At 45.2% G+C, this 16,162-nt stretch overlaps 2 protein-coding genes across 5 annotated transcripts in view; one reads left to right on the top strand and one right to left on the bottom strand.

The window, feature by feature from the left end:
* DCAF10 (DDB1 and CUL4 associated factor 10) overlaps positions 1–9,542 on the top strand; it is a 29,074-nt gene extending 19,532 nt beyond the window's left edge. The window contains exon 7 of the mRNA XM_040541799.1: positions 757–9,542. Coding sequence (XP_040397733.1) covers positions 757–1,125 — 369 coding nt within the window. The 3' untranslated portion in view covers positions 1,126–9,542. The remainder of the gene's footprint in view (positions 1–756) is intronic.
* SLC25A51 (solute carrier family 25 member 51) lies at positions 8,519–15,743 on the bottom strand. 4 transcript variants are annotated; one of them, XM_040541805.1, is made up of 2 exons: positions 15,627–15,743; positions 8,519–11,230 (listed from the first exon to the last, which is right to left on the bottom strand). In XM_040541805.1, exon 2 carries the CDS (start codon positions 11,213–11,215, stop codon positions 10,316–10,318), a length of 900 nt encoding a protein of 299 aa, XP_040397739.1. In that variant the 5' UTR covers positions 11,216–11,230; positions 15,627–15,743; the 3' UTR covers positions 8,519–10,315. The 4 variants fall into 4 exon arrangements, with proteins under 4 accessions (XP_040397739.1, XP_040397742.1, XP_040397740.1 ...); XM_040541808.1 differs by lacking the exon at positions 15,627–15,743 and adding an exon at positions 15,303–15,411; XM_040541806.1 differs by lacking the exon at positions 15,627–15,743 and adding an exon at positions 15,071–15,211.
* Positions 15,744–16,162: the final 419 nt, after the last annotated feature.

Here is a 16,162-nt window from a genome sequence, read left to right as displayed (position 1 = left end):
TATCATATTGGGTTGGTTGATACTGATGACTGACCTAGTTATAACTTCCCAGAGTCCAAGTATCTGCTTTACTGTTTTCTATTAATACTCATTAGTATTGTTCCCTTTGTGTTTACTTTAACAGAATACATTGAACAGAACAAAAATCATTTCTTCTGTCTTGTGATTAAATCTGAGTCTTCCACGATGACGTAAATTTAGTTTGTCATGGAGTGATCTTGCATTTGGTTTGAGATTAGATTATTAGATTACTCATTAAAGTCCCTGTCCATCTCACAGGTAACAAGCTGGTTATAGAGCTGTTCATAACATTCCTTCATCTACTTGTCTTGTTTCAAGACCTTCCTTTTGAAGTTAAGGGCACAAAATGTCAAAGGGCAGTTGTAAATTGGACAAGGCTGAGTTCTGCTTTATTGTAGATTTCACTTAAATGCTCACTACATTAGAGCAAACTCTTGTCCAAAGGATTATGCTTTGCTCTTTTAAAAACTAGATTTCAAAGGCTGTATCTAGCAACTATTTAATTTTTAAAAAAAAAAAAAAGTTCTGAATCTAAATGTCTGGTTTACATAGGCCACTCAAAGACAAGATGCCAAGGAACCTGCCAGTTTTCAGTGTCTCATAGTAAATGCTTATCAAGGAGTAGATAAGCAATGTGTTGGTCATTCCTTTGTTACTTACTTTACATGCAGCAGTAGTGAATGCATATTTGCAGAGCTTTACTCTCAATGTTCCTTTCTCTGACTCTCCCTTTAGTGGACTTGTGTCTATGAATTCCAGGAAGGAGCCCCTGTGCGCCCTGTCTCACCTCGTTGCTCCCTGCGATTGACTCATTGCATTGAAGAAGCCAATGTGGGCCGGGGTTACATCAAAGAGCTTTGTTTCAGTCCTGATGGCCGGATGATTTCATCCCCGCATGGCTTTGGGATCCGCTTGTTGGGGTTTGATGCATACTGCAGCGAACTTGTTGACTGTTTGCCCAAAGAAGCTGGTCCCTTAAAAGAAATCCGTTCCCTCTATTCTCACAATGATGTGGTACTGACAACAAAGTTCTCTCCAACTCACTGTCAGATTGCCTCGGGGTGCCTTAGCGGACGTGTTTCTTTGTATCAGCCAAAGTTCTAGGCGCATTGTGCATCAACAGGACCTTCAGATGTTTGTGGTTTTAATTACTTCAGTTTAGTTGAAGTGTGTTCGAAATCCCATAAATCCAGAGAAGATCATAGTTACTATGGTCTCAGAACGTAATAATGACATGAGTTCTCAGTCCAGCACTGTATACATTCTCATACCGTATCTGCAAGTCAGGCTCCATGCATTGTGTTTTTAGCCTTCTAGGCAGAACTCTGCTCCTGCTGATCCTGTGCCATTGAGTTCTGGTTGGTTTATACAATAACACTTGTGATTAATTTTCGGCAACATGACTTGAAGTGGGCTATCTGAAAAAATGTAGATTTTGTGCGGGTAGGAGTTCAGCTAAAACTCACCCAGGCTTCCCTGTTATGACACCTCTTCGTTCCGAAGGACTTTTTCTGTTGCCAAAACCATTATACCATGATTGATAATGAACAGGTTTTGTGCATGCTAGTTTAGCTGGCACAAAAAGACAAAAATGTTTTCATTTATTTACTAATTTGGTTATTTGTGATTGGCTAGGAAAAAAAAAAAGTAAACTTTCTGTAATATTTTGTTGTCCTTAAAAATCTTTCTAGGCTGTTTTTCCTTAATTGCATATCTTGTGATTATTGTTAGAAGGAAGAGGTTCTGTGTGGAGATGTATCTGCATTTTTTTCCTCAGAATTTAGTTGGAAAAGCCTGGGGCAGTGAAACAAGAGCTTAACAGAGCTAAACATCTTGTGCTGTATCCACTGCAAATGAATCAAAGAGAATGTTTCTTACAATGTGTATGGTTAGTGGATGTCTCTTACTCCTCAGTCAGTAGGGTTTCTTTTGTGGGAAGCTTTCCACATCAGTTACAGAAACCTTCATCTTGTGTTTGGAAATGAACACTGCAGAATTTCTGCTCATGTGAAGGTTGTATTTCCTCTAACTGTTCTACAAATTAATATTAAGAGAGGAATTCAACTAGGAAGTTTCTGTAGTGTAACTAGATAAGTATTTCTTCATATGTATTGTCAGTATGGGAATGGATTAGAAGCATTCCAGTCTAAAGTAAGATCTATTTGGATTTAACTGGGCTAATCATAAAATCTGAAAAATGTTAATGTTCACTATTAAATCACATATGGAGTTATGAATGCCAAGTTTTATCCCTCAAGTTCATCACAAAATCCCAGACTGGTAGAGGTTGGCAGGGACCTTTGGAGGTCATCTGATCCAGCCTTCCTGCTTGAGCAGGGCCATCCTACAGCAGGTTGCCCAGGGCCATATCCCAGATGGCTTTTGAATGTCTCCAAAGGAGGAAGGCTCTAAAACCTCTCTGGGCAACCTGTTCCAGTACTCAGTCAACCACACACTAAAGTGTTTCAGATGTTTTGAGGGACACTCTTATGTTGCCATGTGTGCCCATTGCTTCTTTTCCCAGCACTGGGCACTACCCAAAACAGCCTGGCTCTGTTCTCTTTACACTGTCCCTTTAGATACTGATGAGATCCTTCCTGAGCCTTGCTTTCTGTAGATGGTCCCAGCTCTCTTAGTTCCTTGTAAGACAGATGCTTCAGTCCTTGAATCATTTTTGTGGCCCATTGCTGGACTCTCTCCAGCAGCTTCATGCATCTCTTGCCCTGGGGAGCACAGAACTGGACACAGTGCTCTAGGTATGGCCTTACGAGTGCTGGAGAGAGGGGAAAAGGATCACCTTCCTTGAGCTGCTTGGCAATACATTGCCTAAGATAGGCAAGAGTACAAGTGGCCTTCTTTACAGCAAAGGCTCATTGCTGGCTCATGTTCAACCTGACGTTCACCGGGCCCCCTAATCATTTTTCTGCCAGGCTGCTTTCCAGCTGGGTGGCCCTCAGCATGTCCTGGTGCTTGGGGTTGTTTCTCTCCGGGGCAGGACTTGGCACTTCCCCTTGTTGAACTCTGGGAGGCTCCTAACCCAACAGCACATTTCTCCAGCCTGTAAAGGTCCCTCTGAATGGCAGCACAACCCTCTGGCCTATCAGCCACTCCTCCCAGTTTTGTCATCTGCAAACTTGCTGAGGGTACATACACTCTGCCCCATCATCTAGATCATTAATGACGACATTAAAACAGGACTGGACCCAGTATTGACCCTTGGCATACAGCACTAGTCACTGGCCTCCAACAAGACTTTGTGCTGCCTTCTGGGCCTGACTATTCAGTTGGTTTTGTATCCACCTCGTTGCCCATCCCACCCATACATCAGCAGCTTCGCTATGAAGATCTTACGGAGGGCAGTGCCAAAGGGCTTACTGAAGTCCAGGTAGGCAATGCCCTCTGCTCTTCTCTCAACCATCAGGCTCGTCATTTCACTGTAATATAGCTAATCCTGTGCGGTCATTTCAGTCTCTTATGTGCATATGAGTTTATCACATAAGTGTTCTAAGATCTTTTGTGAATATTTAACTAAGATTTTGCTGACAAATCGTACAATGATTTCAGTAGCAAGCTTTACCCTAAAAGGGCTGTCATTTTGTTATTCAGATTCACTTTCTACTGAGCATGCTTTCAAAGATTGTCTCTTAAAAAGCCTTTTTGCAAAAATTCAGCTTGGGTGGAAAGGAGATACCTGCGAAGACAGTTGGAAATGTATACACCTGATGATTCTCTTCAGGTTTTGAATTTCTGAAGGTAGCATACTCAGGGTGGTAGTGGTGAAGTCATTGAAACTTAAGGCACTTAAGGCTCCTGTGCATTATGGGCCTGTTAGAACAGGTCCAGAGGAAGGCTATGAGGATAGTCAAGGGCTGGAGCACCTCTCCTATGAAGACAGGCTGAGGGAGTTGGGATTGTTATAGAATCATAGAATCATAGAATAACCCGAGTTGGAAGGGACCCACAAGGATCATCAAGTCCAACTCCTGGCACCGCACAGGTCTACCCAAAAGTTTAGACCATGTGACTAAGTGCACAGTCCAATCGCTTCTTAAATTCAGACAGGCTTGGTGCAGTGACTACTTCACTGGGGAGCTTGTTCCAGTGTGCGACCAACCTCTCAGTGAAGAACCTCTTCCTGATGTCCAGCCTAAACTTCCCCTGCCTCAGCTTAACACAGTTCCCGTGGGTTCTATCACCGGTGATTACGGAGAATAGGCCATCTGCCTCTCCACTCCCCCTCGCGAGGAAGTTGTAGACTGCGATGAGGTCCCCCCTCAGCCTCCTCTTCTCCAGGCTGAACAGGCCCAGTGCCCTCAGCCGCTCCGCATGTGTCGTCCCCTCTAGGCCCTTCACCGTCTTCGTCGCCCTCCTCTGGACACTTGTTCAGCCTGCAGAAGAGAAAGCTCCAGAGAGACCTTATAACAACTTTCCAATACCTAAGGGGACCTACAGCAAGGCTGGGGAGGGACTCTTTCTCAGGGAATATAGCAATAGGACAAGGAATAATGGCTTTAAACTCAAAGAAGATAGATTTAGATTAAGATATAAGGATGCACTTCTCTACTCTGAGGGTGATGAGGCACCAGCACAGGCTGCCCCGAGGAGCTGTGGCTGCCCCATCCCTGGCAGTGCCCAAGGCCAGGCTGGATGGGGCTGGGGGCAGCCTGGGCTGGTGGGAGGTGTCCCTGCCCATGGCGGGGGGGGGGGGGTGGGAGTGGGTGCTCTGTAAGGTCCCTTCCAACCCAAACCATTCTGGGATTCTCTGATTCTAAATTTTTGGTGAATTTATTTAGTAATAAAAAGCCTTCAGTAATAGGTATTTGATAATTTGAGGACTAATCAATTACTCCTGCGCTGGGTTTTCAGTAGCTCTAGCAACTGGGTGCTAAAGGAGTACCTTCAAGTCATCAAGTATATGAAACTCACAAAATTCCTATTATTTAGTAAGTGTCCTAAATTTTCAATTCTCATGGTTTTCCAACTGAATCATTTGGCATTAGTGTCTAAGTAGAATATCATCCCAGCTGGAGGAGGAAGAATACACTCAATTAACTTCACATGCAGATATATGCCCACAGACTTCTCAGATAGCAAGTCATGCTTTGGAAAATTTTTAGATATATAACTTCAGAGCAAGTCTGTTGTAGCTGAAACTATTGTCTTGAACTCAAAATTACACTGATGAAACCATAAATGGGGATATGCCTTATTTTCCAAAACAGCATCACTCTTAGTTTTAAACACTCGTACTTTTTGAATGCTTCTGGAACACAATTCATAAGCATTCTGTCCATATATGCGGTAGAAATCTTACCTAACTCTTCTGATTACATTTGTGGTAAGTTTGAACTAGAAGAAGTAGATAAAATTAGATTTTGGTTATTTGACTACTCCTTTTCAACAGGACTTGGAACTTTTCAGTTAAAGCTAATAGATTTTATCTGTAAATTTCATAAAACACTTAGTGAAACACTATTCCATCACTTATAACTGAAATGCCTTGCAGTTACAGTTTGGTGGAAGGACTGATTTACAGGTTTTTTTGTCTTTCTAAATCTTTATATTGCCTTATTGAATTACTGAAGTAATTCAATGAGCTTTGGATCTTTCTAGGTAGCCCAAAAAAAAAAAGTTTATGTTATGTTTCAAAAGACAAATTCTTAACCTTGCATCCTTAAATGTCTTAGGGACAAAGCTGTATAAAACTTAAATGGTATATTAAAGACTGCACTAACAGTAGTGGCTTAAACCAGTGTCTGTAAACTTTTTGACCGTTCAAGTGTTAAATCACTTGATGGATTTCATACTTTTTCTAATGAAGATGGAGCTCTTCAATTGTAAAGCATGCAATATGTTTTTTAGAAGCATGGTTTCATATTCATTGATTTCCATAGTAAAGTAATTCCTTCTTTCACAACATAGCTGGTCAGCAGAAGCAGATAAACTGCATAACTAAGATCTCCATGGGAATGTCAACTTTCAGCAGTGTTCACAGGAACCAAACAGTTGTTTGAAGCTAGCACTCCTTTTGTAATAGTCCAGTGACTGTATGTTGTGGGAGTAATTGCATTTTCCAAGTATTTCATTGGAGGTCAGTCTTTACATCACTGTAGCACCATTATGCATTTGTGGGGAGAGGGAGAGAAACTATTAATGGGACTATAAATTGACATTCATGTATGTGCAATTTTTTGATGAAGTACATGTGTGTATTTCAGTGTATATACAGCCACTGGGCATCATTCAAACATGGTTAGTTCAGGGAAAAATGTAACCTCCCACAGAATTATTGGGGATAGGGGGAAAAGCACACTTGATACCCACATACGCATTTGTTTGCACTCTTTGACACTCAGTAAAGACAGCTTGCCCGCTACCAGAATAAGAATGTAAAGATTTTTTTTTTTTGTGGGTTTTGTTGTTTTTAATTTGGGTAACACTGATGTATAATATATAATAGGTCCTGATACCATAAGTAATGGGTCTGTTGTTCTATGAAATACAAACCCTTAGCAAGAAGAAATAAACTTGCCCTATGGAAGCTTTTTTTTTTTAAATAAAATAAAAAAAATTGAGTTTACAAGATTCTAAGAAGTAGGAGTAAAAGAAGGTTGACAACCATAATATTTTTGTCCTGCAGGAAAAAGAAACTTATAATTTCCTGATCTTAGTCGATGGTGCATTTTCTTACGCACTAAGTATCTTCATTTAAGTGTAAGGTTTTTAATACTAGAACAAATTGTGCATGTAAATATTTTGAAATACCTGAGATTTCATAGTATGAAGTGTAGCCTTTTAATACAATACAAAAAGTATCAGAACTGCTCTGAATATATTGTACTTAGAGTTGTACAGTAACTTACTATTTGTGAACAATTTCTCTTGCTTGCATAATAAATTAAACATTTAATAATTCAGTGAATTAAAATCTATTTTAATGTATTTATCCTACACTGAGCTTTATTCTGTAACACTCATTGCTTCTTGCATATTAACTTGAACCAAGAGAGAAAAAAGTGCTTTAGAGTGAAATCTGCATACACCCATCTCCCTCTACTAGTTTCTTTGCTTGAGCACATTTGTGGGAAGAAACAGCTCACTCCTGAAGCCTAGAAAGCAGGACATACATTGAAGCTAGAATGATAATAACAAACCTAAGTGTTGCTGAGCAATCCATTGCCTGAGCCATTACCCCTTGGGTAGAGCGACTTCTCTTCATACCCTTGAAGGCAGCACCCCAAGAGCATTGCTGCTCTTGTAAAATGTTGCTGATGGCGTTGTGCAGTGGTGAAAGGCCACTGCGTGCCCCCATTGGAGAGGATAAAATTGAAACCTGGTTCCCCCACCTTGGTCAGGGACAGGTGTGCCTGAGCAGGCCCGCGGGCTGCTCTTGTGAAGTGTCATGACTTGGCAGTCATGCTTCCACTTGTGAAAGCTGGCGTTCCTGCAAAGCCACTTACCATTAAGCACAATGAAAACAGCACCTGCAAGAAAAAAAAAATGCTATTTCTGCCTCAGCATCACTTGTGGCACAGACTGCCACTTTGCTGTAACACATGCAAGAGGCACAGTGCCTTTGCTCAATATGATCTTGATTTACAACTAAGAACTGGCCAAATCTAAGACACATGGAATTGCTGAGACCTAATTTGCCTAGAATAGGTGTACCAGGTATTCAGAACAGAAACATGCCTCGGGGACAGAGGAGTTTTTATAATGTTGTTCTGTGCTCAAGCTAGTTATCACCAAAGGTCTCGCTATTATTCTGTCACACAGCAGTATTCCCATTATCATCGGTAGAATTTCCTTTCCCTCCTTCAGCTGGAAATGATCATTGTAGTGCCCCAAGAACAATGGAGAAGCTAGTAACCCTGGGCTACACACAACACAACACACAGAAATGCTGCCAGCTCATGATTACTCTGGAGATGCGTGTCAGCTCTACTCTTAAATTCTGATGTGGAATTCAGTTAGCCTGGTTATAATCAGTTTGTTAATATTTGAAAACAAACTTGAAACTAGCTTGAACCAATATGTTCTTAGTTTAGCCGAACCACCGTAGCTCTTTCCGTGCTGTTTTCCAACACTGGCAACACATCCTATTCCATCTCACTCTAACTGGTATGTAGACTTACTGTGCCAAAACTCACTGGACCCCTCTCTCTTCACTCCTTATGAGTATCTCTCCTCTTATACAAGAAAGATCTGTAATTTGTTAAACATAGAATTACTTTGTGTTGTAAAACTGGTAGTACTTATAAAACAAAGGAAAGATTATACTTGAACACAGTTCTACTATGAACACATATATTTGAACACAGTTCTACACACTCTCACCATGTTCATTGAACCATGCCACATAAGCAGAGACAGCAACAGATGTGCAATTGTTTTTTGCTGCAGTAATGAATACCACCAATTAGTGGCAGGCTTACGTTAAACTCTGAGGTTCAACTCTTCAAATTCCGCAACATTAAGAGAAGCATACAGTATCTTCCACAGGACAAACAGGATACGCTTTTTTTATTCCATCAAGGAGTGATTACAAAAAACAATACACTGGTAAAAATCAGATTCTGCCACTAACAAACATTCAATAAACATTTTATTTCAATGCAGATAACCACAACATTCAGATATAGCACTGTGCCAGGCTCTTTTTGACTGTGAAGCTACGGAGTATATTGTGATTACAATCATAACACACTGATTAAAACCAGTATTTTAAGACAGTCTAGCAAACAAGAAAAGTAGTAGCTACTACAAAGTTTATGAAAAGAACAACTTGGGAAAGTTTCTGAAAGCTTTCTTGCCCTCCCTCTTCCAAAAATTGATGGTGGCTTTAAATATACAGTTTAATGAAAAGAAGTCCCCAGGAGAATGAAACGCTTTTCATTAAGACTCTCCCCTGGTTTACAATAACCATGCTTATCCCTCTCCTGTCCTTTTCCCTAAGGACTGTAGTCTAACACATCTCAACTTCCAAGGCTGTAAGACACACAATACTGCACACTTCTGTAAATCTTTAACAGCACTTGCCTACAGAAGTCTTTTAACGCTTCTCCAAGTGCTGCATCTTTTCTACTTAGCTGCTTCTCACACAAACTTTGTCTGCCTTCTGGTATCTTCTGTACCATAATCACAGACTTCACCAATGCGGGTTATGACCCAGAAATTTTATCTTCTCAGTGTTGCAGTACAATTCTGTCTTACAGAACTGTTAAGTGTACACATTGGAGACGGAACTCCAATTTTCAGGTAAAAAAAATACCTTCTTGTTATCAATTAACTCATAGCCCAAATGAAAAATAAAAGTAATTTGCAAAAGACAAGATACCTTAAGTACAGAAAAGCTGTTCCTGACCTACTTCTACAACAATGGGAAGCTTAACTATTTCACAAAATTTCACAAAAAGAGCCGTCTTCTTTCTGGCCCCATAGCTGTAAAACAACAGAAAAAGAAGTAATGCAAAAAAAAAAAAAAAAAAAAACAAACCACAGAACAATCTCCACATTTACAAGTAGAAGAATTTTAACAAGGAAGGACACTTTAAAGCTTCAGTATAGTTTCTGTTTCACTCCTTCCACTTTTCCCTTTCCACATGAAGGCGTGCACACATGCACACACACACACAAATCCCACTTTGAACTTGAGTCATCTTACACTGGAGTCAACATTCAGTAACTACTTTTATGCTGCTGAATGAAATGTTCTGTTAAAGCCAAGCATCACAACAGCTGGCAGAAAAGTTTGCGTAGGCTTAGTTTAAGCATAAAATTCAAAAACTTAGTTATCCCCATCCGCATTTGTTCATTTAGCTTTGAACAATAACGAGTACTTCGGACCCTAAAACATTTGAAAATGTAGTTCTTAAATGAAGATTTTGAAGTTTATCAAGCAAGGGAATTAATTCTCATCAGCCCCTTCTTGACTTTCATGTTCTACAACGTGCACAGTGGAGCGCATTCAGACACGGAGTGTTGAAAACTGTTGGGAGTTGATACGGAATAAGCCGCTGGATACACAAGTTGGTTTTGGTTTGCTTTTCTACATACACCTTGCATTTGTGTAGTAGTTTCATTATTGGTAAATTCACCTGATGGCAAATAAATACTTTAAAAAGCTAGTCATAATTGCACCAAGGTTTAGATGCATCACCATTTACTCCATATACAGTGAAGGCCAAGACGAATTACCTTTAACGCTATGCAGGAACTGTTCCCAGGGATTAAGTGACATCAAACATGCCAACACCCAAATGAACAGAAAGGCTGAAGGAAGATTAAGTGGTTTTCATAACAGCTTTAGCAAGAATTCGTAAGTTGCATTGATAATGCCCCAGGACAGGACAGAACGATGGTAATTCAGATGAGCTCCTCTGAAAAGGTTGATCAATTTTCTATCACGTTCCAGCCAGATCTTCACAAAAACTGTTGAGAAGGACTGAAATTCACCACCAATTTGTGCTTGCATACGAGCTTTTACAACATTCACCGGAAAAAACAAGAATCCCAGCATGGCACCCAGCAGCCCTCCACAAATGAAGTCATTGACCAAATGAGTGCTGTAAGAAGTTGCTTCAGGCAGACATTGTTTAATAGGTCCTCTCAGACCAAAGAAGAGTACGTTACTCGGTCCATTTCGGAGCAGAATAGGCACCAATCCCCGATAATATTCTCTCATTCCATACACTTTCAGTACCTTGAAAGCCTGGTATGTGTTTGTAAATTTATCATGGTGTTTGTAGTCCTGAAGCAAAGTCTGAACACGCTCGAAAGGTGTAAGAACAGCTTCTGTAGTCCCCGCAAGCACTGCTGCCATACTGCGCGTGAGGAGCTCAGGAGCGGTTGTGTGGCTATGGAGTAAGGATGAGAAATCTTCATACAAGCCAAACATTAGAGCCAGCGTTGTCGTTTTCTGCATTAATGGAGGAAGGATGCCACGGTAGAGATTTCTCATTCCATCTTTCTGCAGCTGATGTACTGCATCCTTTGTTTTCAAACCATACAACTGCTGTCGAAAGAGGACCTTTTGGATGGGAAAAGTAACTGCTATATTTGTGAAGGCTGCACAGTAGCCACATAGGTAATGTTTACCAGAGGTATCTGTAATGTCACTGCTGAGCTCTTCCTTTGAATCTGCTGGGGCAAAACTTTCTGAATCCATCATACTGTTTTTTTTACTGTTGTACATCTCAGTCCTCTTTTCCTACATCAAAAAGAGAAGAAAAAACATGAGCAAAGCTGCAGGTGACCCAGCTTCTTTTCACACTAGTGGTTTACTCAAACAACACTCAGTGTTGCGCAGCCAGAAAAAAAAGCCCTTAAAATTTGAAGGAGAAAAGCAGTAAATGCAGATCTGTCAGATGCTGTGCTTCTACACAAGTCTCATAGGCCTCAATACACGCAGTTTTTCCTCCCTGTAAATTTTCTAATTAAAACAGAAACAAATTGGTAAGCAAACTGAGATATGAACCCTTCATGCACTCAGCATGGGCAACAAACAAGAGGAGCTGGAACCTGCTGTGCAGTGGGAAAACTACGACATAGCTGCCATCACTGAAACATGGTGGGATGACTCACACCCCACAGTGTGGAGCGATGCAATGTATGGCTATAAACTATTCAGAAAGGACAGGGTAAGGAGGAGAGTCAGTGGGGTAGCCCTGTACATTACAGGGAGTGTTTTGATCATCTAGAGCTCAAAAGGAGCGTCAACAGGATTGATTGTTTATGGGTACGAATCAGGAGGAAGGCCAGCAAGGCAGATGTCATGGTGGGATTCTGTTATTGACCACCCACCCAGGATGAAGAGGCAGACAAAACATTCTATAAGCAGCTGGGAGAAGTCTCACAATCGCTAGCCCTTGTTCTCACGGGAGACTTCAACTTCCCAGATGTCTGCTGGAAATACAATACAGCAGAGAGGAAAAAGTCTAGGAGGTTTCTGGAGTGTGCGGAAGATAAATGGTGACACAGCTGGGGAGTGAGCCAACTAGGGAAGGCATCTTTTGCTCGTCAACAGAATAGGACTTGTGGGGGATCTGAAGGCTGGAGGCCATCCTGGGCACAGCGATCACAAATTAAGAGTTTTCAGTTCTTGGAGAAGAAAGGAGGGAGGTTAGCAGAACTGCTACCTCAGACTTCCGGAGAGCAGACTTTGGCCTGTTTAGGAGACTGGCTGGCAGAGTCCCTTGGGAGGCAGTCCCGAAGGGCAAAGGAACCCAGGAAGGCTGGGCACTCTTCAATAAGGAAATCCTAAAGGTGCAGGAGCAGGCCATCCCCATGTGCTGAAAGATGAGCCAGCAGGGAAGAAGACTAGCCTGGCTAAACAGAGAGCTTTGTCTAGAGCTCAGGAAGAAAAACACAGTTTCTGACCTCGGGAAAGGAGCAGGCCACTCAGGAAGACTACAAAGATATCATGCAGCTGTGCAGGGAGAAAATTAGAAGGGCCAAAGCCCAACTTGAGCTCAATCTGGCTATGTCCTGGTTATCAGGTGAGGTCCCAGTTGACTGGAGTCTAGCAAACGTGACACCCATCTACAAGAAAGGCTGGAAGGAGGACCCGGGGAACTACAGGCCTGCTGTACAGGCCTGATGGTGGTGCCAAGGGAAGCTGATGGAGCAGATCATCGTGGGTGCCATCATGCAGCACATATGGGACAACCGGGTGATCAGGCCCAATCAGCACGGCCTTACGAAAGGCAGGTCCCGCCTGATGAACCCGATTTCCTTCTGTGACAAGGTGACCCCCTTAATGGATGAGGGAAAGGCTGTGGATGTTGTCTGCCTACACTTGAGTACAGCTTTGGACACTCCTCCCCAGCATTTTTCTGGGCAAACTGGCTGCTCATGGCTTGGACAGGCGTAAGCTTTGCTGGGTAAAAAACAGGCTGCGTGGCTGGGCCCAAAGAGTTGTGGCGAATGGAATTAAATCCGGCTGGAGGCCGGTCACAAGTGGTGTCCCCCAGGGCTCAGTCCTGGGGCCAGTTCTGTTTAATGTCTTTTCCAATGATCTGGACAAGGGGGTCGAGTGCATTCTCAGTAAGTCTGCAGACGACACGAAGCTGGGTGGGAATATAGATCTGCATGAGGGTAGGAAGGCTCTGCAGAGGGGTCTGGATAGGCTGGGTCGATGGGCCGTGGCCAACTGTATGCGTTCAACAAGGCTAAATGCCGGGTCCTGCACTTGAGTCATTATCATCCCCATGCAATGGTACGGGCTGGGGGAAGAGCGGCTGGAGAGCTGCCTGGCAGAAAGGGACCTGCTGGGGTATTGGTTGATAGACATCTGAACAAGGAGCCAGCAGTGTGCTTAGGTGGCCAAGAAGGTCTACAGCATCCTGGCTTGTATCGGAAACGGCATGGCCAGCAGGGCTAGGGAAGTGTTTGTCGCCCTGTACTCAGCTCTGGTGAGGCTGCACCTTGAATGCTGTGTTCAGTTTGGGCCCCCCCGGCCCACAAGAGGGGCATCGAGGTGCTGAAGGGTGTCCAGAGAAGGGCAACGAGGCTGGTGAAGGCTCTAGAGAACAAGACTTGTGAGGAGCAGCTGAGGGAGCTGCAGTTGTTCACCTTGGAGAAAAGGAGGCACAGGGGAGACATTGTTGTACTTTATAATTACCTGAAAGGAGGTTGCAGTGAGGTGGGGATCAGGCTCTTCTCCCAAGCACCAAGCAGTAAGACGAGGGGAAATGACCTCAAGTTCTGCCAGGGGAGTTTTAGGTCACATATTAGGAGAAATTTCTTTACTGAAAGGGTTATGTGGCATTGAACAGGCTGCCCAGGGAAGTTTTTGAGTCACCATCCCTGGTGATCTTCAAGAAACATGCAGATACAGACCTTACTAGCGTGGGTTAGTGGTGGACCTGTCAGTACTACGTTAAAGACATGATCTTAGAGGTCTTTTCCAACCTGAATGATTCTATACACTAAAGCACCCACACCTGCACCTAAACCAGTCTCTGTCACTCCTGTGCTGGAAGGGGAGCAGTGGGACATGCAGATTCACTACTGCAGTGTGGAAAAGCGTCACCGAAACCAGCACCATTATAAAAATATTACTCAAAAGTCCTTTCACAACTAGTCAGTTACAGCGATGGCAGGTGTGTGTGCCCAAGACATTCATTTTTCCCCTCAAAAGAAACCAATAAAAGAGATGTAAGAGGTATGGATCAACTGCATTGCCTATACATACAAAGCCATGACTCTGTTACAACATCCTGTTTGTGCACAGGCAGCTTCCCTCACCCTGCAGAGCGCTCTGAGCAAGGGAACACGCAATGCTTTTCGACACCATGTTCCCTGCTACAAGACCCAGACCTGCAGGTGCCTGCCACTTCCACCACCTTGTGGCACTTGCATGTCCTCCTGGAGAGCGATTTCAACACATTTACCTACCTGGTGTGTGAGCCAGTAATTCAGAAAGGTACGTGGGAAAGAGTAAAGAAGAAATGTGTTTGGTACCTGATACTGCTTTCTCACAGAAAAATGAAATCATTTACATTGAAAAGGACCTAAATGATATTTTGAATTGATTTTTAAATGTAAAAGACCTTCAAAGTCATGCAGCCCAAACATCCACCTGGCCTACTGAGTCCCCATCACTAAACCACGTACCTTAGTGCCATGTCCACGCATCTCTTAAATAGCTGCAGGGACTGGGACTCCATCACTTAACTGGGCAGGCTGTTCCAATGCTCGACCACACCCTCCATGAAGAAATTCTTCCTAATACCCGACCCAAGCACAACCTGCCCCAAATTGAGACCCTCTCCTAATGGCCTATCTCTTCCCACCTGAGAAAAGAGACCGACTGCCTCCGCGCTGCGGCCTCCTTGCACGGAGGTGGAAAGCACAGTGAGGTCTCCCCTCAGCCTCCTCTTCTCCAGACTAAACAACCACGATGCCCTCAGCCGCTTCTCGTAACAATCTTGTTTTCTAGTCCCTTCACCAGCTTTGATGCTCTGCTCTGTACACACGCAAGCAACTCAAACATCCTTCTTGCAGTCGGGGCCCCAAACTGAACGCAATATTCGAGGTGCGGGCTCACCACTGCCGTGTCCAAGAGCTATCACTTCCCTAGCCCTGCTGGCCACACTAGTTCTCATGCAGGCCGGGATGCCATCGGCCTTTCTGGACACCCAGGCACGCTGCTGGCACACGTTCAGCTGGCCGCCAACCAGCAACCCCACGTCCCTTTCTACTGGGCACATTTCCAGCCGCCGCCCCCCGGCCCCACGCAGCGGCACGGCTCTGCCGCCGCGCCCCAGCGCCCCTCCTACCTGCCGGCCGCGCGGTCCGCTCGCGCTGCGCTCTGCGGGCTGGAAGGGGCCTCAGAGCGCCGCCAAGCGCATCCCGGTGCCGGGGCGGGGCGGAGCGGGCCCGGCCCCGCCAGCAGGGAGGCAGCGCCGCGCCCCGCCGTGCCCCCGCCCCGCCCCGCCCCGCCCCCGTCACCCCGCGGGGCGGCGGCCGGGCCCCGAGCTCCGCGGCGCCTCCGGGCGGGGCCGGCCCGGGCCCGCCTCAAGGTCAGGCCGGCGGCGCGGCGGCGGCTCCCGGCGCGGATGGCGCGCATGGCCCGGCCCGGCCCGGCCCGCCCCGCCGCCCACCTGTGCGCGTGCCCGCCGCCATGCCGGGCCGTGGGGGGGGCGCCCCCGCTCCGGCCCCGCGGCCTCCGCCGTCCGCGCGCGCCGCCGCCGTGTGACGCATGACGCAGCGCGCCGCCGCAGACGTCACGGGGGCGGGGCCGGGGGGCGGGGCGAAGAGCCGGTCCCCGACGTGCCGCGGGGCCGAGGCCGGTCCCGCCCCCCGGAGGCGCGGCGCCAAGGGCTGGAAGCGGGCGGTTGCTGCGGTGGCTGCAGGCTGGGAAGCCCCAGCGTGCGTGCGGGGGGGTTGGTGACTCTGTCATCCCCGTGGGGCCCGCTAGGCAGTGGAGAGAGAGCGTGGAGAGCGAAAAAAACGATTTAGGAAATTCCTGGTACAACCAGGAGCCGAGTCAGCTGTTCTCAAATAGCCCCTCTGTACCCTGTTGCATTTCTGCTGGCCCTCCTCCCTCTCTTTACTTGCCCAGCTGGTGCAGCACCACAGGGCGGTGGTCCACTCATTACTGGCCCCCTTCCACAAGCAGTCACCGCCGTCTGGGCCC

Source organism: Cygnus olor, chromosome Z (assembly GCF_009769625.2).
Source record: "Cygnus olor isolate bCygOlo1 chromosome Z, bCygOlo1.pri.v2, whole genome shotgun sequence".
NCBI lineage: Eukaryota > Metazoa > Chordata > Aves > Anseriformes > Anatidae > Cygnus > Cygnus olor.
This window is presented reverse-complemented; position numbering and strand designations above follow the sequence as displayed.